The sequence below is a fragment of the Anolis sagrei genome, chromosome X (assembly GCF_037176765.1).
Source record: "Anolis sagrei isolate rAnoSag1 chromosome X, rAnoSag1.mat, whole genome shotgun sequence".
Taxonomy (NCBI): Eukaryota; Metazoa; Chordata; class Lepidosauria; order Squamata; family Dactyloidae; genus Anolis; species Anolis sagrei.
The window spans coordinates 48,887,569-48,912,081 of NC_090034.1; the positions used below are offsets into that span (position 1 = coordinate 48,887,569).

The 24,513-nt window shown below is 39.5% G+C and overlaps 2 protein-coding genes across 9 annotated transcripts in view; both read right to left on the reverse strand.

Moving 5' to 3' along the window:
• Positions 1–7,724: 7,724 nt before the first annotated feature.
• LOC132781204 (coiled-coil domain-containing protein 74B-like) lies at positions 7,725–16,091 on the reverse strand. 3 transcript variants are annotated; one of them, XM_060785257.2, is made up of 8 exons: positions 15,449–16,090; positions 13,895–13,942; positions 13,710–13,781; positions 13,408–13,528; positions 11,353–11,569; positions 11,173–11,258; positions 10,491–10,541; positions 7,725–8,006 (listed from the first exon to the last, which is right to left on the reverse strand). In XM_060785257.2, the coding sequence occupies exons 1-8, from the start codon at positions 15,630–15,632 to the stop codon at positions 7,850–7,852; spliced, it is 936 nt and encodes a 311-aa protein (XP_060641240.2). In that variant the 5' UTR covers positions 15,633–16,090; the 3' UTR covers positions 7,725–7,849. The 3 variants fall into 3 exon arrangements, with proteins under 3 accessions (XP_060641240.2, XP_060641242.2, XP_067329436.1); XM_060785259.2 differs by having other exon boundaries at positions 13,710–13,775; positions 15,449–16,089; XM_067473335.1 differs by lacking the exons at positions 13,710–13,781; positions 13,895–13,942 and having other exon boundaries at positions 15,449–16,091.
• A 4,659-nt stretch (positions 16,092–20,750) lies between these two features.
• The window catches only part of SMPD4 (sphingomyelin phosphodiesterase 4), a 38,843-nt gene continuing 35,080 nt past the window's right edge, over positions 20,751–24,513 (reverse strand). For all 6 annotated transcript variants that reach the window (XM_060785241.2, XM_060785238.2, XM_060785242.2 and 3 more), the window contains one exon: positions 20,751–22,620. In XM_060785241.2, the coding sequence (XP_060641224.2) occupies positions 22,294–22,620 (327 nt within the window). In that variant the 3' untranslated portion in view covers positions 20,751–22,293. The remainder of the gene's footprint in view (positions 22,621–24,513) is intronic.

The following is a 24,513-nucleotide window of genomic DNA, read 5'->3' on the forward strand; positions in this document are numbered from 1 at the left end:
TTTTCTCCCATCCCCAGCTCTGAAAAACAAGAATTTTTGTTTTTAATTCTCAACCAGAGTGACTCAATAGAATAAAATATTTTAGTTTCTCCTTTTTACTATATTTTAATACTTGTTATTATATTTGGAAATATATTTTATGTCAATATTATAAAACAATATTTAAATATATCCACCTTCAATCACTTTATTTGGGAGAGAGAATTAAAACTAATAAATTAATATTAATTTAATATTAAATTTAATTGTATTTTAATTTATATTTATATTGTATCATAAAAATACAATACAAGATAGTATACCATCAAATACAATATATATATAAACTAAAATAATATAATATATATAAAAAACAATAGACTAGAATATATATATATAGTATTTTTCTATATATATATATATAAGTGTTGTAGTAGAGCCTGCGAGTAACGATGCTAAAATATAGTATGAAAAATATAAAATATGGAAAAATATATAAAATACAATATATATAATATAAATAATGGAATCCTGAGACATGGGAGCAGGAGGCTGTTTTGAGCAGAAAGGTTGTGTCAGTGCATGGCACGACGTTGTCATAGTGAATCATAATAGGGCTCATCCGCCCAAAGCATGAGAAGCTCACTTGCATGACACACCAAAATAATGGCACTAATAAGCCGCTTCCATGAGAGATAGGACATATCTGTAGAGGCCAGGACCCCACTTTGAAGTTTAGTCAACGAGAAAGCACTATATCCAAGCTCCAAGACAGGGCCAAGAGGGCAAAGGAAGATTCATATTCCTGAACGCTCGACGAAATAGACTAACAGAGATCCAAGAACATGACAGAAAAATCCGCTTTTCTCTTAAACCAAAGGTTGAAAGCGGTTTAAATGATAGAGAGCTTGGTAGGCTATTTGGGCTGTCTCTATGATAGCCCTCGCTGGCTGTGCCAAGGGTAAAGAAGGTTCTAACATCATTGGTCGGCCATATCGGGATGGGGGACTCAGCCCTCTTGGGGTGTGAGGAGATCTGAGTGATTGGAGAGGTGCACTTGCTCGTCCCAAGGCATCTTGAGGAGAAGCACAGCTGGTGCGATGAGGATTCAGTCCACATTCTCTACTTGCGGTTCGGGCACCACCTGATTGCGAAGAGAACCAATAGAGATGCATAGAGGAATCGATGGGTGCAAGACAATGAGGAGCACCCCCTTAAACAGCCCCGTGCTTGGTTGTGGGGCGGACTCATGCTGAGCAAAGGGGTTGTGTGACTAGAGCTATCTCCAGATTGCCTCACAGTCTGAATAATGACCGCACCTCATCAGGACGGGGAGACCACTTGTGATGGGAGAACAGTGCCTTGCCCAGGTGGCTGACGTATTTACATCACCAGTAAGATGTACCGCCAAAAGGTGGATCCTTTTGTCAATGCAGCAGTCCCACAGATGAAGGGTTAATGAGAGAAGTAGAAATGGTGTGTCTCACCTCGCTTGCTTATAAGAATGTGGTAGTGGTGGTGGTGTTTGTGAGGGCCCGGACTATGAGCCCCAACAGCGATGGTTTGAGTACCTTCAAGGTCTGTTTGACCACTAGCTTTCTGAAGTAATTTATTTGTCTGGAGGGCTTTGTCCCAGGCCAGGTCTCAGGCATTAAAGCCCTTTGAACGTGTATCCCCAACTCCGAAGGAAGGAATCCAGAGTTAGAATTCTGGAGATATTCCATTGTCGGAAGGGCAAACCGCACAGATGTTGCTTGAAGGGCCGACCACCAATGAGGTTGTGAGGATTATCCCTGAGGTAATCGAACAAATAGAAAAACATGCCTGCATGGGCTGGAGTGGGGCCATGCAAGAGGTATTGCAGTCATAGTTGAAGTCATTTGAGGAGATACTGCGTAAAGCAGATATGAGAAGGAAGGAGAAGTTTTGATTTAGCTGCCAGTGGCTAGTTATCGATACGCAGATAGGCTGTAATGTTACTGAGGTGAAAATGGGCTGCAACGGCTGCCCTACATTTGTTGAAAGCATGAAGCGCAGTCTTGAGTTCCCACAGAAGTTGAGGAAGCAAGAAGCCATCTTTGCTGCCTTTGCTTCAGGTAAGCCTTGCCTTAGAGTGCATCTGACTGTGTGTTTAAGACTAGCTGCTCTGGGTGTTTGTTTTGTTTGGAAGGCGAGGGTAAATTCTTTAGCCAGCAGTGATTGAGTTTCAGGTCAGCAATTAGTGACTTATTGTTCCCTGTTCTTTGAAGCTATCTGGGGAGGTTATTAGCAGTCTGCAAATGGAACAAACAAAACCTTCCTGTGGCATGCACAAACTGTGGCATGTTCAGCTTCTTCACGCAACAACTACTCAATTACATCTGCACCAAGTGTAAACAGATGACTCGCATGGAACAGGATCCAACAACTCAAGGACCGTATTAAGACCCTTAAGGACATTGAGGAACTCAAAGCTGTTCTTGGACACCACACAGCACACTGTTTTAGACATGCAACCCACAGCACACCAACATTATGGAGAGGCTTATGAGATCACTTCAGATGTCAACAACCCAATGGCTTGGAGGAATGTCACCCTTAGAAAGAGACATAGGACCAGGAAGCCTCCTCAGAGTACTTCTGTTCAGCTGCAGTTACACAATAGATTCCAAATTGTTACACAAATAACACCTGACCAGGAAACACATCATCTTGGGGAAGACCACAATGACTTAGATACTGCTCAGTGGATCGTCCTTGATCAGTGTGCAGGGGATAGCCCTGATTTGGACACTTCACAATATTCACACACAATCACGCAGATGTTCCATCCCCAATCATAGACCAGGTACAACAGGAACACACTCAGGAGAATTATAGGCTCTTGGACAAATCTCAATGGATTGTCCTTGATGAATGCACTGGGGATGTCAAGGAGGACAACACTTTACACCTACACAATCCACTTCAATAGGATCAGTTTTCTGGCGGCCTACGCACTACATTGCACAAAAGGGACCCTGTCAATCCTCAAAGGAAACAGGTCTTGGTAGTAGACAACTCCCTCCTTAGAGGAACGGAAGCCATAATTTCCAGACCAGATGGGATGGCTCGAGAAATATGCTACCTCCTGGGGGCAAAAATACACCATGTCACTCAGAGGCTTACTAGGCTCCTCAAGCCCCATCACCGTCCCCTCCCCCTCATGTTGATTCATGTAGAAACCAATGATACTGCTAGGCATACTTTTCAAAAGATCATAAATGATTTTTTAGCTCTTGGAACAAAGCTAAAACTGTGTAATGTACAGGTGGTATTTTCATCCCTCCTCCCAGTTGTAAGACATGGCCCTACAAGGCTCAGAAAAATAGTACAGGCAAATAACTGGCTTAGAAAATGGTGTCAGGAGGAACGCTTTGGCTTCCTCAACCATGGCCTGCTTTTCCAGGAGAATGGCCTACTGGCAAGGGATGGGGTGCATCTCACACAAGTAGGAAAATACCTTTTTGCTCAGACTCGCAAACCTCATTAGGCGCACTTTAAACTAGGTCCACCGGAGGAAGAGGACAACAGCCTTGCGAACACTACTTTACCCACAATGTCAGGTAACCGCCAGAAGGCTAAATGGAGGGTTGCACAAACACAACAAGGACCAAGTACCTAAAGCACAATAACCCCAAATAAACAGTTCAGGGGAAGATCTCAGGGGCTCACATGTCTTTACACTAATCCACAAAGCATGGGAAATAAACAAGACAAACTCCCAACTTTTAGCATAACACCACAATTATGATGTCATAGCCATCACTGAAACCTGGTGAGATGGCTCCTATCTAGAATGTAGACATTGAGGGCTATAACCCTCTTTCAGAGACCGAACAAAGTGGAGAGGAGGCGGAGTAGCCTTATATGTCAAAAACTTTGTCCATTGTGGTCAACTGAATTTTACATATGGTATTGCCTGCGCAGTCAGTTCAGAATCTTCTAGAACTCTTAAAATTTATTTTGGCGGAAGCCCTGCCCACACTCCCCCTGGAGGTATATAGCCAGTGGAGGGGGCTACTGCCTCAGTTCTCCTTGTCCACCGCTTTAGCAGCAGCTAGGAATCTCTTGCTCTTCAGACTAGCATATTCTCTTGACTTTTTTCTTCATGGCTTTTTTCTCTCTCTTTGTACCAATGGGTATGTTCTCTACAACCTCCTTTGAAGTGCTGAGCTTGTGGGAGAATGCTACCAGAAACAGATGGGCATGCTTGGTGCCTACTCTGTCTGGGGGAGGTCTACATACCCCCCAATCTCGCATATTGTGATACCTGGCTTTGGTGTCTTCTCGTGAGCAAGCCCCCTTTTCCCTGATCAGCCCAAGATTCAATCGGTGCCAGAGCCACCTCTCCTCATCATAAAAGCCTCCTTACCTTTGGCTGGGAGCCTATCACCTTACAGGCAGTCTCCTCATAGTCAGCCAGCCCCCTTCAAGCCATCCACTATGGCCTATATCTTCCAAGTTTTCTACCATCTGGGAAGGGCTGGAGTGGTAAATGGCGGGAGAAACAGAAAGGCGGGAAACCCAGAGCTCTCCCCACTGCTAACTCCTCAGGTGCCTCAGCACTGCCCCTTGTCACCGCTTGGCAAATATTAGTGATGACGAAGGCTTTTTGTTCAAGCGCTGCTCAAAAACACTCACTACCTGGCTGGAGATAATCTACGGCACAGACCACTCATTGGCTCCTCTGCCTCCCTGGGGGAAGGCATGAGCTCTCCCGAATGAGGGAGGAACGCAGGCCCAGTCCCCCCTTCCCTCAACTCCTCTGTCTCCAGGGAAAGGCATGAGCTCTCGCACATGAGGGAGGTACACAGCCCCAGTCCTGTCCTCCTTTGGTTCCTCTGCCCACTCCGAGGGAAGGTATGAGCCTCTGCGCGTGAGAGGAATGCGGGCTCGACCCGTCCTCCCTCGCTCTTTTGTCTCTCTCTGGGTGAAGGCATAAGCTTCTGCAATTAAGTGGTGCTCCATCGCATAGCACCGCCACCTGGAAAGGGGAGTGTGGCAATCTTGGATTCCCTGGTTGCTATGGAGCTCTCGGTACCCTCTTCTGCACACTCAATGCCGGCACTGGAGTGCCAGAGGGCGGAGCATCCTGCTGCCAGGGCGACAACCCTGCCTCCACCAATAAGGCTTTTTGGAACAGCACCTTTTGAAACCATTCGCCTAAGAGGCCATCTAGACTATACACACGGATGGCCAACAACATTTGTTGGAATGCTCCTATGAGCCACCCCAGTCCCTTCAGGGAGATGGTGGCGAGGTACAAGTAAAGTGAATTATTTATTATTATTGCGCAAATACGCATTATATCAGGCTTCCGCTTTTTTTACTGTTATTATTATTTTATGGACTGTTTAACTGTGGTGGTATTATTGTAATTGTTTTGTAGCAGCATCATACTCCTAACTTTTAGCATAACACCACAATTATGATGTCATAGGCATCACTGAAACCTGGTGAGATGAAACCTGTTGCTACAAGCCAAGACTCGCGGTGCCTACTGTAAGCCATCCTGAGTCCCCCTCCGGGGGTTGAGAAGAGATGGGGTAAAAATACCGGAAATAAATAATAAATAATAGATTGAGGAGTGTTAAGCTTCCTGCCTTTCTACTTCTGACGCTTACCCCGATCTAACCCTTTCCCAGGCTGGGAAGTTTGGGCTTCTTAGTCTTGGCTGGTTTGGACCACGTGGGCTTGGCTTTGAAGACGAACTCTTAGCCTGAGGTAGGAGGCCCTTCTGAGCTGTGCCTTTAGTTGAGGGAACCGGTGGCTCCAATGCCAGTCTTTTTCGTTGGGGAGGTGGCTCCATCGTAAAGCAGTGCTACAAGCCAAGACTCGCGATTTGCAAGCCTGGGAAGTGAAGGAAGGCATATGCTGCAGACTGTACTGAATGGCCTTCTCCTTAGCAGAGCAACACAATGTGTGCCTGTCCGTGTCATAGATCGAGTACTTAACAAAAAGGGGAAGAAGATGTACTTGCCTGAGATAAAAATATGTAGCCAAAAGAGAAAAAAACAAAAATAGTCAAAACTATTCCTAGTCTAGAACAATGATGTAAAAAGTAAGCTAGTTTAAAGAGCAAGAGATTCCTAAGCTGCTGCAACAGCGGTGGACAAAAAGAACTGAGGCAGTAGCCCATCCCACTGGCTATATACTCTATGGGGAGTGTGGGCGGGGCTACCACAAATAATGTATCCAACGGTTTTCTAGAAGATTCTGAAACTGACTGCACAGGCACATTACCATATATGAGATTTCACAGACACCACTCGAAGAATCAGCTATTATCTCCCACTACTCAGGAAACACCAATGGCCCTCCCTCCAATAACACTGCAGGTTATAGTGAGCGCCATGAATGTACAACATCCTGCCAATGTCCTCCACAAACACCATACTGCCCATTACCAAAGTGAAGGCTTTCACACAGGGACCATTTCATCCTAGATTTTATGTTTCCTCCACCACAAGAATCCCAGTGTTCCTTACTCTCTCCATTAGTCTGGAATTTGCATGACACCTCCCACTGCTTCTCCTCAACCCTTTCCTATTCTTTTCTATGACACACAACAGAGGAATTGATCAGCAACTGAACATACTAGAGAGGTTTGGGGAGAATTCACCACGAATTATAGAAGCTGCAGGTCCTGGGATATACAGCTCAACTGCAATCTAAGAGCTGCACTCTGAACTACAATGATGGACCTGGAACTAACTTGGCATCCCCCACTCCCCCCCCCCCCCCGACTTCCTTTATGTCCTGGTGCTGTTTGGAGGAGGATGGACCATGGATGATGGGATTTATAGTATTCTCAATAGCTTTGGCTCCCACAGACTACTGCAACCCCCACCAATGATGGATCAGGACCAAACTTGGAACACAGAGTCCCCATGACCCACATTACGCCCTGCTGCGACTTTTAGAGACCACTGTGACCCCCACGAATAAAGGACCTGGACCAAACTTGGCGCACAGACCTCACATGACTGACCTCATGTCCTGGTGCGGTTTTGTAGAGGATGGATCACGGATAATGGGATTTGCAGTACCTTCATCCACTTCAAGAGAACACTGCAACCCCCACAAATGATGGACCAAACTTTGAACACAGAACCCCCATGACCAACAGAACATACTGGGGGGATTGGGGAGAAATGATCTTGATTTCAGAGTTGTAGTTCACCTGCATCCAGAATAACTGCAACACCCCACTGACAATGGACCGGGACCAAACTTAGCACACAGACCTAACATGGCGAACTGTGAATACAGACAAGGTTTGGAGGTGAGCTGCTGAACTTGCTGACTGAAAGGTTGGAGGTTTAAATTTGGGGAGGGCTCCGCTGTTAGCCCAGCTTCTGCCAATCTAGCAGTTCAAAAACATGGAAGTGTGAGTAGATCAATAGGTACTGCTTCTGCTGGAAGTTAACGGCGCTCCATGCAGTCATGTCGGCCACATGATCTTGAAGGTGTCTATGGACAATGCTGGCTCTTCAGCTTAGAAACTGAGATGAGCACCACCTCCCACATTAAGTCTAGTCGGACATTAAGTCTAGTCGGACACAACTAGACTTAATGTCAGGGGAAATCTTTACCTTTACCTTTAAAATAAAACAAAATAACAAGATAATATATAATAGAATATATAAAATAAAATAACAAAGAATAAAGAATATAAAATAATGAAACATAATATAAAGTAATATAATATACAATAATATATAATATTATATAATTTGCAGACCGGTAAAAAAAGGAAAACCATTATCGCAGTGTTTTTGTTTGTTTTCAATGTTTAAAAGTGAAATGAAGGAAGTTGGGTTAAATGGCAAGGGGGAGAGGTCAAGGGTTAAAGGGCGGTGGTGTTGCGTCCGACCCGCTTCCTGTGTAGGGCTTGGGCCCTCTTCTGTCGGTCGCCGAAGGCGTTGCCCAGGGTTTGCTTCAGGGCAGGAAGTACCGCCCTCTCAGCCAGGGGAGGGGCAGGAAGTAGCGGGGTCAGCATCCGACTGCAGACAGGAAGTGGTGGGAGAGGTGAGATAACAGATAGGAAGTGGTCGGGGGGAGAAGGATTGGGAAACATGGTGGAGGCACAAAAGACAAATATATAACACTACATAAATATAACACACATATTGTATGATATAATCCTCATATATTAGACAAAAATATATAATAATATATAATAAACATTTATTTCATATCTAAAGCATTGCATAAATTAGTATAAAACTGATAAAAATAGAAGGAGCACAAGTGGCTATCTTTTGACCAAAAATGAGCAACAGCAACTGCATTGTCTATAGCCTCTAACAATTCTTCCTCTGAACATGAATCAGGACACAGTGGACAAGCATACACATGCGGAGCTGTCTGTTCTGCTCCACAGTCACACAAGGTGGGGGATTCTTTTAGGTAGTGCCATTTTGCCAGGTTGTCTTTTGATCTGCCCACTCTGCTTCTGAGTCTGTTCAGGGACTTCCAAGTTGCCCATTCTTGGTTTGCCCCTGGAGGAAGACCCTCATGGGGGGCCAGCCAGTTGGGATTGCCTGGTTTAGCTGCCCATAGAGATACTCTTGCTGTTGCTGGGGGGATGCCAAGAGGAGTAGTGGTTCTCATGAAGCTTTTCCTTGATTTGAGTCTACTGGGAGGAGGCTGATAACCATGCAGTGGGTGACAGTGTTCAACCTTATTTCTCTCGCAATTGGCAGCTGTCGTACAACGGGGGAGGGGCATGCAGGCTAGCTTGTAGAGTCTATCAACAGGGGTAAGTTTAAGACATTCTGCAATTATTCTGCATGTTTCGTTCAATGCTATAATCACCTGCTTCGCATGGGCAGACCTGTGCTAAACAGGGCAGGCATAGTTGGCAGTTGAGTAAGACAAGCTCAAGGCTCTTGTTCTTATTAATTTTGGGTCTGCACCCCATGTACTGCCAGTAAGTTTTCGCAAGATGTTATTGCGTGCAGCTACTTTGTGCTTGGTGTTCATGCAGTGTTTCCTATATGTTAGTGTTCGATCTGAGATATTTAGGATGGAAACACTCATATGTAGAATAATATGAGTAACAATAATAGATACACAAACATACATAGATAACATATAGATAGATATATATAGAAAAAGGAAGTACAAAATATAATAAAATTATATAATAATAAAAATGCATATATATAATACACAAATGTCATATAATACACAGCAACATATATATTTACACGCACACTATATATACACTATATATACAAATATATGTAAATATATAATAACATAGACTATAATAAAAAACTTTTAATACTAACAATAATATAATAATCCTATAATACAGCGTTTCTCAACCTGGGGGTCGGTACCCCTGGGGGAGGGGGTCGCAAGGGGGTTTCAGAGGGGTTGCCAAAGACCGTCAGAAAACACACATATTTTTGACGGTCTTAGAAACCTCTTTGGCAGAGAAGGCTGATAATCTCTCTGCCTGTCCTTCTCTTCCACTTTGAAAACAGACAGCGAATCCTCCCACTAAAAGCCCTCCTCCGCTGTGATTGGCCGGCCTCTCAGCCAAGGGGAAGGCTGTTTCTGAGACTCCAAGTGGCGGGTGTGCACAGTGAATGGCAGCGTGGTGCACATGTGCGGGCTAGAGAGAGCATGTGAGGCTGGAAAGAGGCTCATGCTAGTGAGTTTCTTTAAGGCATGGGGGTTCTGTGTGGGAAGTTTGGCCCAATTCTATCATTGGTGGGGTTCAGACTGTAGGTGAACTATAAATCCCAGCAACTACAATTCCCAAATGTCAAGGTCTATTTTCCCCAAACTCCACCAGTGTTCAATTTGGGCATATTGAGTATTCATGTCAAGTTTGGCCCAGATCTATCACTGGATATGATAGATCCATGCTCTCTGGATGTAGGTGAACTACAACTCCAAAACTCAAGGTCAATGCCCACCAAACCCTTCCAGTATTTTCTGTTGGTCATGGGAATTCTGTGTGCCAAGTTTGGTTCAATTCCATCGTTGGTGTAGTTCAGAATGCTCTTTGATTGTAGGTGAACTATAAACCACAGCAACTACAACTCCCAAATGACAATATCAATCCCAGTATTCAAATTTGGGCGTATTGGGTACTTGTGCCGAATTTGGTCCAGTGAATGAAAATACATTCTGCATATCAGATATTTACATTACAATTCATAACAGTAGCAAAATTACAGTTATGAAGTAGCAGTGAAAATAATATTATGGTTGGGTGGTCACCACAACATAGAAACTGTATTAAGGGGTTGCTCCATTAGGAAGGTTGAGAAACACTGCTATAATATATAATAATAGAAACATAATATATATTAATAACAACACCCATATATAATTTTAATACACACATATGTAACATTATATATATAATTTAATAATACAAACATAAATTTATATTATATAATAATATAATAAATATATTTTGTATTAATATATGTACACAAATATTTATTCATTAATTTATTATTTACCATTGTTTTGGGGAGTTCTTCACTTTAGGGAACCGAGATGTCTGTGAACTCCTTAACATTAAATAAATAAATAGTAAGAACAGTAATACAAATAATAAATGTAACAGTAATAAATATAATAAATATAATAATAGTAATCATAAGGTCCAAGTGTCTAATTATTATTACTACTGGATCTTATATGCATATGTGCTGTGTTGTTATGTACAAATAGATCTATAATAATAATAATAATACATATAATAATAATAATAAGGTCCAAGGGTCTGATAATTATTATATTTATTTTTATTGAACCTAATATGTATGTGTGCTGTGTTGTTATGTACAAATAAATCTATGGCAATAATAATAATAATAATAATAATAATAATAATAAGATCCAAGGATCTCATTATTATATTTATTTATTTGGACCTAATATGCATGTGTGCTGTGTTGTTATGTACAAATAAATCTATAATAATAATAATAATAATAAGGTCCAAGGATCTCATTATTATATTTATTTATTTATTTGGACCTAATATGCATGTGTGCTGTGTTGTTATGTACAAATAAATCTATAATAATAATAATAATAATAATAAGGTCCAAGGGTCTGATTATTATATTTTTATTGGACCTAATATGCATGTGTGCTGTGTTATGTACAAATAAATCTATAATAATAATAATATACCCGAATCGCCCAGAGAGCTGCGTATAGTCCTCTGGGATCCTCTTGGTTCGGTAAATGTCTTCCAAGCATGACCTCAAATATATCAACTGCAGCAGAAACCATAGAAATGAATGGTGGGGGATATATGAGGTCACTTTCTGTGGGAGTCCCGCCTCCCCCTTTCCCCTTGATGTCACTCACTTCCTGCATCTGCATGTGGTTGATGTTCCAGAGCTGGCGGATGACAGCCTCACTCTCCTCCAAAGATGGCGGCTTCCTGCTTCGGGAGGGGAGGATGTTGGCCAGGAAGGGGTTGGAAGAGGCCCTCGGGAGCTTCTGGGTCAAAGGGCAAGGGTCAGTCTGGGGGGAAGGGGATGCAGGGGAAGGAGGGCTACTCCGTTCCACAACGTCCGGCTCTCTGAAAGGAATAATAATAATAATAATACCAATATAATAGTAAGAGTAACATTATATTTATTCATTAATTTATTATTTACCATTGTTTTGGGGAGACGGAAATGTTTTATATGTTATTGATTTTACTATGATTATATATTATATGTTAATGTTTAAATGTTTTTAAATTTTTTATGTTGTTGGGCATTGAATCTTGCCTACGGGCTGAGAAAGGCGGTATACAAATATACAGGGTGAGGCAGCATAACTTCCTTTTTTTAAATGCGCACCATTCAGTCGGTTGAAGACGTAGTGGAGCGCTAGTGGTCTCATTCAAGAGGCGGGAGTATAAAGTTTTGTCCTGACACAGTTCAGTCACCATCATGCGTTGGAACAGTGAGGAGCGTGCTTTTGCCGTTGAGGCCTACTTTTCGAGCGGATTTGGAGTGGCCGGCCCGCTCTCCAGATTTGGCCCCTTGTGATTTTTTTTCTATGGGTTTTTTTGAAATCCCGTGTTTATGTGAACCATCCAAGGACCCTACAAGATTTGAAGACCAACATCCAGGAAGAAATTGCCAACATAATGCTTGCTATGCTGGCAAGAGTCATGACAAATGCCAGAAATTGGTTTACTCAGTGTATGGAGAATGAGGGACATCACCTAGCTAATTTGATCTTCAAAACTACGTAAAACAAAACTTTAGGTATGCGCCTACATTATAAAAAAATATTCTGATTCATACAATGGGTTTTATTAAGTTTTGAAAAAAGGAAGTTATGCTGCCTCACCCTGTAGCAAACAAACAAATAAATAATAAATTATAATAATAAAATATAATAAAACAATAATAAATATAATAGTATAAATATAATAAAATAAAAACAATAAATATAGCAAATATATTTCTAGGTGTCCTAATTATAACTCTACTTTTATTCTTATTGTTTTTTTCTAAAATAACATTATTATTTCTGTGTGTTTTAATTCTAATTCGTGTCATATTATTATATTATGTATCATATTATTGTTTTATTTTTATTATATTGTATTATAGCATTGCATAATAGTTATAATTAATATAATAGTAAGAGTAACATTATAATAAATATAATAAATAATATTAATAAATATAACATAAATAAAAATAAAAATAAAGCAAATATAATAATTATATATATATATAATTCTATGTCCTCATAAATCTATTTTATTGTTATTATTTTTATATTATCATTATTTCTGTGTGCCTTAATTATCATTCTTTTCATATTATTATGTTATTGTGTATCATAATTGTTATTATTTCTGTGTCTTGTTTATGTTTTTTTATTTATTACATTATAGTATTATATAATAATTACAATAATATTATAATAAATATATAATACACATAATAGTAATAATGCAAAATAATAATATAGAAAATATAATAATATAATTATTATAATACAATAAGAAATAGAATAACTATAACTATAAGAGCAAATATAATAAATATGACAATAAATAGTAAGAACAGTAACAATATTCCCATCTGAATAATATCAAATATTAATAAAAAGAATGTAATAAAATAACATATAATACAATACAATAATCATATGATAGATTAATAAAAAATAAAAAGAGTAAAACTAAAAATAACATAACAATTATAGTAATAAAATAATCATACCCGCAGTTCAATAACATCAATAGAAAAAATAAAAGTATTAGTATTAATAATAAAATATAATAATAATAATCCCATCTCAATAATCATTAATGTTGTAAATTAATAATAACAATAATAAATACAACAACAATAGTAATATTTATATTACATCTAAATATAGGAAAATAAACAAGGAAAAATTAACCTTTTGAAGGACTCCTTGAGAGGGTTCTCTATGGCTGCTTTCGCCCCAAATTCGTCTTCTTTTTCCTCTTCTTCTCCTTCATCGCTTTCTCTTCTATCCTCCATTTCTTTCTCTTCAAATTCTAGAGATTTTTAGAGATTTATTTTGTGAATATAGCTAATAAAAGTTATTATTATTACTATTACTATTACTTAAGATTTTTAGATATGTATTTTAAGTGAAATAATATTGAAAAGATATTTATTTTAAGTGCAAATATCATATATATATATATATATAATTAAAATAATTAAAATTGTTACCTTTTTCTGTAATTATTTTCAACTCTCTTGGACTTTGGGGAATTGATGTTTTGGAAAGAAAAGGATCTTCTTCTTTTTTAAAGGAAAAATAGAAATAATAATTAGAAAAAAACCCTAAAAATAATTAGGAAATACTGTGGGTGTGTCATTCATTAACAGTCCATTCTATATATAATATATATTACCTGAAGTTTTTTGGAGGATTGGGTGCATGATCAGTTTGTAATTAAGCTCTGAAAAAAATATTTAAGACACATAATAATAATAATAATAATAGTAATAGTAATAATAATAATAATAATGTATAGGTATTTATTCTAAGTGAACTATAATAATAATAATGATATAAATAACATATAACAATAATAAAGGGTGAAACGAAAACACATAGAAACAATAAAATAATAATATAAATAAAATATAATAACAATAAAATAATAATATATAATATAATATTGGAGGGAAAAAAGCATAGTGTTATAATTAAGACAGAGAAATAACAATAAGGAATATATACAATAAAAGATAATAAAAATGAGAAGTAGAATTATAAATAAGACACATAAAAATAATTTTATATTATATACAATAATAATATAAAATAAGAAGAAAATAATTATAATTAGACATAAAGTTTTATATATATATACCATACAATACTATAATATAATAAAATTATAAACAAGACGCAGAAATAATAACACTACTATAACACATAATAATATAATATAATAGAATTATAATCAGACATGGAAACAATAATATAAAATAAGAATAAGAATAAAGATAAAATTATCATGAAGACATGTAGAAATAATGATGTATATAATACTTTATAGATATTTAAGTGAAATAAAATAATAAAATATAATAATAAATAATATAACAATATAATAATAATATAATATAAAAAGAAATATAAATAAGACAGAAAGAATACTATACAAATAATAAAAAATATAATTAACACAGAAATAATTATATAATTTATAGATATTTATTTTAAGCGAAGTAAAATAATTATCATAAATATAATGACAATATAAGAAATATTAAGAAAAGAATTATAAACAAAAGACATAAAAATATAGAATAAGAAAATAGAATTAAGAGACATAGAAATAATAATATAATAATAATAATATATATTCATTTTAAGTGAAATAAAATAGTCATAAAAGATATAATAAGAAGAAAAGAATGAGAAAAAAGATAGAAATAATATAAAATAATAAAATAGAATTAAGACATATAATTAAATATGAAAAAAGAATAAAAAAGAATTAAAACACATAGAAATAATATATATACATTTCATATAATCTATAGATATTGTCAATGAAATAAACTAATAATAAAAATAATGGAGAAAAAAGTGTAGAATTTTACACATATAAATTATTATTATTATTATTATTATTACTCTCCTATTATTATCATTACTACTACTAATAAAAATACAATAATATAATACAAATTGTAATAAAAACAATGGAGAAAAAGCATAGAATTATAAAATATTAATATTAATAATAGGGAAAGAATTATAAAGACATATGAATAATACTAATATATAACAACAATATAATATACAGTAAGAAGCAAAGAATAATATATAATTGTAATAACAGTAACGAGAGCACTACATAATATTAGTAATAATAATAATATAAAGATAATATAGCGATAGGAAATGAATATATGATAAAGGATGGTGAGAAGAGTAGTCCTGTAGAGACCCTTGTTCTTCCTCTTGAGGGAGTCGACCTCGAGGTGGAGTTGCGCGAGGGTTTCTCGGTGCTGCTGCTTCAGGAAATGGAGGTTGCGCTCCAGGTCGTTCGCCATCCGCTGCCATCTTCCTTCCTCGGAGGCGATAACGGAGCCCCGCTTGCTCAAAGCAGGGAAGCCCGACCCCAGGTTCATGCCTCCCCGCCTCCCGGCTACTACCACGCGGAGGCTTCGCTCGCAGCCCACTAGGCCTCAATTCGCGGCCTACTAGGTCTCAATTCGCGGCTTACTAGCCTTCTTGGGATGCTATGGAAACACGGGGCTGTTTTACGGCCTAGTTCGCCCCTGAATAAGTTTCTCCGGTCGCCATGGAAACGGAGCCTGGCCGTTGCGTAACCTATTCCTGGTCTGCTTGTCCGGTCGCCATGGAAACGGAGCCTAGCTGTTGCGTAACCTATTCCTGGTCTGCTTGTCCGGTCGCCATGGAAACGGCAGCCATGGAGACGGTTCAGCGAGGATTTACGACAACGCCGGCTTCCGGCCGCCATTGAAGAGGCTTCTCCAGTCGCCATAGAAACGGTGCGGTTTCGTCACGAAGTAGGTTTTCATGTCTTGCCGAATGCTTTCATAATAATAATAATAATAAAACTTTATTTGTACCCCGCTACCGTCTCCCCAAGGGACTCAGTGCGGCTTACATAAGGCCGAGCCCACAATACATCAATACAAACAATAACAACAACAATACAAAGCAGTGTTTCTCAACCTGGGGGTCGGGACCCCTGAGGGGGTCGTGAGGGGGTGTCAGAGGGGTCGCCAAAGACCATCAGAAGACACGGTATTTTCTGATGGTTATGGGGATTCCATGTGGGAAGTTTGAGCCAATTCTATCGTAGGTGGCCAAAGTACTTCAACTTTGTCTCTAGTATCCTTCGCTCCAATGAGCAGTCGGGCTTTATTTCCTGGAGGATGGACTGGTTGGATCTTCTCGCAGTCCAAGGCCACATCATGAGGAGACAGCAAAGCCTAGAGAAGACAATTATGCTGGGGAAAGTGGAAGGCAAAAGGAAGAGGGGCCGACCAAGGGCAAGATGGATGGATGGCATCCTTGAAGTGACTGGACTGACCTTGAAGGAGCTGGGGGTGGTGACGGCCGACAGGGAGCTTTGGCGTGGGCTGGTCCATGAGGTCACGAAGAGTCGGAGACGACTGAACGAATGAACAACAATCGTAGGTGGAGTTCAGAATGTTCTTTGATTGTAGGTGAACTATAAATCCCAGCAACTACAACCCACAAATGTCAAGGTCTATTTTCCCCAGACTCCACCAGTGTTCACATTTGGGCATATTGAGTATTCGTGCCAAGTTTGGTCCAGATCCACCATTGTGTGAGTCCACAGTGCTCTCTGGATGTAGGTGAACTACAACTCCCAAACTCAAGGTCAATGCCCACCAAACCCTTCCAGTGTTTTCCATTGGTCATGGGAGTTCTGTATGCCAAAGTTGATTCAATTCCATCGTTAGTGGAGTTCAGAATGCTCTTTGATTGTAGGTGAACTATAAATCCCAGCAACTATAACTCCCAAATTACAAAATCAATCCTCCCCCAACCCCACTAGCATTCACATTTGGGTGTATTGGGTATTTGCGCCCAGTTTGGTCCAGTGAATGAAAATACATCCTGCATATCAGATATTTACATTATGATTTATAACAGTAGTAAAATGACTGTTATGAAGTAGCAACACAAACAATGTTATGGTTGGGGGTCACCACAGCATGGGGGACTCTATTAAGGGGTCACGGGATTAGGAAGGTTGAGAACCACTGATACAAAGCAATTTATTATTATTTCTCGCACTTCTACCCCGCCGTTCGCAACCCCCGAGGGGGGACTCAGGGCGGCTTACAAAAGGCACAATTCGATGCCAGCACAACAATAAGATAAAAATAAAACATATATAAACAGTAATTAAAACAATTAAAACAATCCATTATACATCATAATCCATAAAACCAATCTAGTGCTCAACGTTTGCCAGCTCAGAGTCCGTAAATTCAATTCCACATTGTCAAATCCATCAATTCTAGTCGTCGCTTGTCCTTTTGTTTCAAATAAATCTCAACACAAATAGCATAAACATTGACAATAGCACAACACACATTTAAAATCTATGGCTGGGCCGAATGTAATTAAAATTTAAAATAATGTTGGACATGAACAAGATAGGGAGGTGGGGCGTTGGTGGGAACATAACAAACAATCCTAAATGAGTATAAGGTGCTTTAGAGGACATAGTGCTAAGGGTTCATTATTCTGGGAAGGCACACTGGAATAACCACGTTTTCAAGCTCCTCCTAAAGACTGCCAGAGATGGGGCATGCCTCATGTCCTTGGGAAGTGAGTTCCAGAGTCACCACAGAGAAGGCCCTCTCTCTCGTCCCCGCCAGTCACGCTTGCGATGCAGGCGGGAGCACGAGCAGGGCCTCTCCAGATGATCGAAGAGATTGTGTGGGTTCGTACACAGAAATGCGGTAATGCAGGTAGGCAGGTCCCAAACCATTCAGGGCTTTGTAGGTAAGAACCTGCATCTTGAATTCATGACCAAAATCACTGGGTTGCTATGAATTTTCCGGGCTATATGGCTATGTTCCAGAAGCGAAACGTCAAGAGAGAATGTTTCTGGAACATGGCCATACAATCTGGAAAACTCACAGCAACCCCTCCGACGCAGGATTCATTTGCGGCCGCGACTGAATGGAATAGGCTTCTCCGGTCGCCATGGAAACAGCAGCCACGAAGAAGGTTAGACGACGACACCAGCTTCCTTTGCGGGCCCCCGTCGCCGCCACTTTTAGGCCTCGCGCTACATCCAAGCCTACTCCGTTGCCATGGAGACGGGTTTCCATCACAACCAGCTTCCCCTTTCCATGACAACCAAACGGCCCTTAAAGGCCCACTAGACACAATGAAATGTAGATGTACTTCATTAATCTCAATAAACCCAAAGTGGAAGGAATGAAGAAGGCTAATTAATTTAATAGGTTCTTACAATGGTGGAATTAATTATTATCATTAATTAGGGTTTTTAAAAAGAAAAGCTGTGAAATTAAGCCTTCAGAATGAAGGATAAGAAATAAAGGAAATAAAGGAATAAATAATAAAATGAAAGAATGCAATAAAATAACAAAATAAACATAAAATAGTGAAATAAATAGAATAATAAAATACATAAAATGATCATGTGAAATGAAATAAATGAAATAATAAATTAAAGCAAGACAGTGACAGAAAATAATGAAATAAATGCAGTGGGGGGAAGTATTTAGTCAGATACCATCCATGCAAGTTCTCCCACTTAAAAAGATGAGAGAGGCCTGTAATTGACATCATAGGTAGACCTCAACTATGAGAGACAACATGAGAAAACATATCCAGAAAATCACATTGTTTGATTTTTTTAATGAATTTATTTGCAAATTATGGTGGAAAATAAGTATTTGGTCACTTACAAACAAGAAAGATTTCTGGGTCTCACAGACCTGTAACAACTTCTTTAAGAGGCTCCTCTGTCCTCCGCTCATTACCTGTAGTAATGACACCTATTTGAACTTGTTCTCAGTAGAAAAGAACACCTGTCCACAACCTCAAGCAGTCACACTCCAAAATCCACTATGGTGAAGGCCAAAGAGCTGCCGAAGGACACCAGAAACAAAATTGTCGCCCTGCACCAGACTGGGAAGACTGAATCTGTAATAGGCAAGCAGCTTGGTGTGAAGAAATCAACTGTGAGAGCAATAATTAGAAAATGGAAGATACAAGACCACTGATAATCTCCCTCAATCTGGGGCTCCACGCAAGATCTCACCCCGTGGGGTCAAAATGATCACAAGAATGGTGAACAAAAATCCCAGAACCACACGGGGGAACCTCGTGAATGACCTGAAGAGAGCTGGGACCAACGTCGCATAGTGTGTTACCATCAGTAACACACTATGCCGCCAGGGACTCAGATCCTGCAGTGCCAGAAGTGTCCCCCTGCTTAAGCCAGTACATGTCCAGGGCCAACTAAAGTTTGCTAGAGTGCATTTTGAGCTTTTTGAGCATTTGAGTATTGGGAGAATGTCATATGGTAGAACTCTTTGGCAGAAACACAACTCTTCGTCATGTTTGGAGGAGGAAGAATGCTGAGTTGCATCCAAAGAACACCACACATACTGTGAAGCATTGGGGGGGGGGGGGGTGGCAACATCATGCTTTGGGGCTGTTTCTCTGCAAAGGGACCAGTGCGACTGATCCGAATACATGGAAGACTGAATTTTGAGTGCAAACCTCCTTCCATCAGCAAGGCACTGAAGATGAAACGTGGCTGGGTCTTTCCACATGACAATGATCCCAAGCACGGCAATGAAGGTGTGGCTTCGTAAGAAGCATTTCTTGGCCTAGCCAGTCTCCAGATCTCAATCCTATAGAAAACCTTTGGAGGGAGTTGAAAGTCTGTGTTGCCCAGCAACAGCCCCAAAACGTCACTGCTCTTGAGATCTGCATGGAGGAATGGGCCAACAGACCAGCAACAGTGTGTGCCAACCTTGTGAGGACTTACAGAAAATGTTTGACCTCTGTCACTGCCTATAAAGGATATATAACAAAGTATTGAGATGAACTATTGTTATGGACCAAATACTTATTTTCCACCATAATTTGCAAATAAATTCGCTAAAAATCAGACAATGTGATTTTCTGGATGTGTTTTCTCATGTTGTCTCTCATAGTTGAGGTCTACCTATGACGTCAATTACAGGCCTCTCTCATCTTTTGAAGTGGGAGAATTTGTACAACTGGTATCTGACTAAATATTTATTATTTATTTATTTTTTATTTATTTATTTACTTTGCTTATATACCGCTGTATCTCAAGCCCGAAGGCGACTCACGGCGGTTCACAAACAGTAAAAACAGTAGAAACAGCAGTGGTTCCATACAACATATAACAATTGACTTAACACATAAATACTCCCCGCCACTGCATTTATTTCATTATTTTCTGTCACTGTCTTGCTTTAATTTATTATTTCATTTATTTCATTTCACATGATCATTTTATGTATTTTATTATTCTATTTATTTCACTATTTCATTGGTATCTGACTAAATACTTTTTCCCCACTGTACATGAGTAAAATGAAATATTAACATGTAATCAAATAAAATAATGTAATGAAATAATTAAAGAAAATAACCCAGCTCCTTCGGCCGAAGTGTGCTTCAGTAAAAGGAATATAAAATAAGGAAATGGCACCATTGTTTACACATTTATCCTTAGAAACAAAGAGGCGTTTATTTACAAAAATCTGTTGATTAAAGGCATTTTATATAAACCCAAAGATATTACAAATCCCAATTAAAATAAAATAACATAAAATATGATTGGGAGCCACTAGGAACCATTTACTGGATTTTAAGGAACAATCAGTCAAAATACAGTCATTTTTACTGGGATTTCCTCCAAAAAAAATGTCATTTTTTGTGGATTTTCCCTTGGAAATGGTCATTTTGGGGATCATTTCCTCCAAAAAGATAGGTTCTTTTGCAAAAACTGTCATTTTTGGTGATTTTTTTAAAAAGGGTCATTTGTTGTTTCCTTTTTTTAAAAGGTGGGTCTTCCTTCCAAAACTTTCATTTTATGATGTCTTCTTCAAATATGGTCAATCTTGGTGTTGTTTTCTTTAGAAAAAGGGGGGTTTTCACCAAGAAAGCATTATTTTGGGTGGTTTTCCCTCAAAAGGGGTCATTTTTGATACATTTCCCTCAGCAATGGTCATTTTTGGAGATACTTCATTCAGAAATGGTCATTCTTGGTGACGCTTCCTTCCAAAAAACCATGAGTTTCCCCTCAGAAAGTGTTATTTGGTAGGTTTTTCCCTCAAAAAATATTATTCTTGGTGACGTTTCCTGAGGAAAGTTGGGTTTTGCCAAAAAATTGTCATTTTTTGAGACATTTACCTCAGAAAATGTCATTTTGGGTGATATTTCCCTCAGAAATGGTAATTTTTGGAGATATTTTCCACATAAATGGTCATTCTTGGTGATGTTTCCTTTAAAAAAAATTGAGTTTCCCTAAAAAAGTCACTTTGGATTATATTTCCCTCAGAAACTGTTATTTCTAGAGATATTTCCCACAGAAGTGATCATTCTTGCTGATAATTCCTCCATAAAGTGTCATTTTGATTTTGATTTCCCCTCAAAACAAGTCATTCCTGGTTTTTCTTACCAAAAAGAGATTGGTTTCCCCTCAGAAATGGTCATTCTTGGTGATGTTTCCTCCAAAAAAAGGTGGGTTTTTCTTCAAACATGGTCATTTTGGAGACATTTCTCTCGTAAAAAAATTAGATTTCCCCTTTAAAAAAGGTAATTCTTTATTGGGTTTACCCCAGCAAAGGTCATTTTTGGAGATATTTCGCTCAGACATGGTCATTTTTGGAGATATTTCTCTCAGAAATGGTCATTTTTGGAGACATTTCACTCTGAAACGGTCTTTCTTGGTGATTTTTACCTCAAAAAGGTCATTTTTATTAGGCTTACCTCATAAAAGGTCATTTTTTGAGATATTTCGCTCAGAAGTAGTCATTTTTGGAGAGATTCCTCTCAGAAAAAGGTATTTCCCTCAGAAAAGGTCCTTTTTGGTGGTTTTTACTTCAAAAAATGTCATTCTTTATTGGGTTTCCCTCAGAAGAGGTCATTGTTGGAGAGATTCCCCTTTAAAATGTTGGTGTTAGAGAGATGTCCCTCAGAAAGGGTAGTTTTGGGGGCCGTTTGCCTTGGAAAGGGCCCCTTCTTTCTCTCCTCCCCTCCCGCTCATTCCTGGTGGGGCCTCCTCCTGTCAGAGAGCCAGGCCATGGCGGAGGCACAGAAGAGGTAGGCCAGGAGGAAGATGCCGAAGGTGGCCACTGGGCCGAAGCAGAACCAGGAAGTCAGGACGTAGAACAGGGCCAGGACGAGCAGGAGGCGGTAGCTGGCCAGGAAGCGCAGGCTGAGCCGGGGTCGCTCAGCCCATTCCCAGCCTGGGCCCTGGGCGGGGCTCTGTTTCCGCCGCTGCCCCACCTGAGGGTCCAGCAGGTGGAAGCGGGAGAAGGAGCCCAGAAAGTCCTGCCGGGAGCAGGCCGACATCATCTGAACCGAGAACTGAGCAAGGAAAGGACAACAGGGAAAGGAGGGAACACAATGTCACCAAATAAAATCAAATCTTCATATAGTCATAAGAATATAATATATCTTACCATTAGATATTATGCAATATATACTCTATATTCTATTGTATTCTACATGCACACCCATTCCTCCACACCACCACCTCGTAGTAGGATACAATAAATAAATAAATACAAGATCTAAAATCTAAAATATATAAAAACAATATGTACATTGTACAATGGAATTAAATGTTCTTTCCAAGCATACTTCGCAAAACAACAAACCCATCCCTCCACACTCCAACCATTACCACCATATAATAAGATTATATAGAGGGGGGGGGGGGGAAATGTGTGTATATAATATAAATTAAATTAATTTAAAATAATATAATATAAAATATAGTATCACTATAATATACCAGCTTGGGGACCCGGCAATCCCCGAGTTACTTGAGAAAGGCATTATTTGTTTTGGGAAGTTTGGTAATATCTCTGGATGCAGGGTGAACTACAACTCCTGAGCGGATAGGTCATTCCTCCCCAAACCTCTCCAGGATGTTATGTTGGCCCAGGTTATTTGAAAAAGGCAATGTTTGTTTTGGGGTGTTAGGTAATTTCAGTTTAGTAATTTGTAGATCTATTTCTTAGAAAAAAGCCAGTCTTTTCTGTTGTTTTGTAAGAATGCTCCCATTAAAAATGCATAAGGATGTGGGTGAACTGCAATTTCCAAAACCGTAGGCCAATCACCACAAACCCCATCAGTATTCAAAGCAGGCCATGTTGGGTCTGTATGCCAGGTTTGGTCCAGATCCAACGTCGACTGCATTCAGTGCTCTCTGGATAAGGGTGAACTACAACTCCCAGATCAGAGGTCATGAACCCCCAAACTCTGCCTGTATGCACAGTTGGCCATGTTGTGTGCCAGTTTTGCTTCAGATCCATAGTCGGCTGGGTTCAATGATCTCTGGATAAGGGTGAACTACAACTTCCAGAGCCAAGGACAATCACCCCCAAACCAGCCCTGTATGCAAAGTTGGCCATGTTGGGTCTGTGTGTCAAGTGTGGTCCAGATGTGATGTCATCTGGGTTCAGGGCTCTCTGGATAATGGTGAACTACGACTCCCACATCCAAGGCCATTCACCCCCAAACCCCGTCTGTGTGTCAAGTTTGATGCAGATTCGACGTTAGCTGGATTCAGTGCTTTCTAGAAAAGGGTGAACTACAACTCCCAACATAAAGGTCCATTCCCCCAAACCCCTGCAGTATGTTTAGTTGGTTGTGGGGAGTCTGTGTGCCAATTTTGGTCTAGGTCCATCATTTATGGGGGTTGTAGTGGGAGGTGAATCGGGTGAGGGTACTGCATATCCCATCATCTGTGGTCCATCCTCTCCCAAACTGCACCAGGACATAAAGTGGGTCATGGGGGTGGGGTGGGGGGGGGGTCTGTGTAGCAAGTTTGGTCCAGGCCTGTCATTTGTGGGAGATGCAGTGGTCTCTGGAACTGAGTGAAGGTACTGCAAATCCCATCATCTGTGGCAAGAGTGGTCCAGATCCACAGTTCTCTCTGGATGTAGGTGGTGAACTGCAACTCCTCTAAATCATGGTGAATTTTTCCCAAACCTCTTGTTTGGTTGCTGATCAATTCCTGTTTGCTGTGTGCCATAGGAAAGGGTAGTAAGGGATATAAAGTGAGAGGCAGTGGGCTTCCAGTGTTTTTTGTTGGTCATGAGTTCTGTATGCCAAGTTTGGTTCAATTACAGCGTTGGTGGAGTTCAGAATGCTCTTTGATTGTAGGTTAACTATAAATCCCAGCAACTACAAGTCCCAGATGACAAAATCAATTTTTTTAATGATGGTCACTTCTTGGGTTCATAGGTGTCT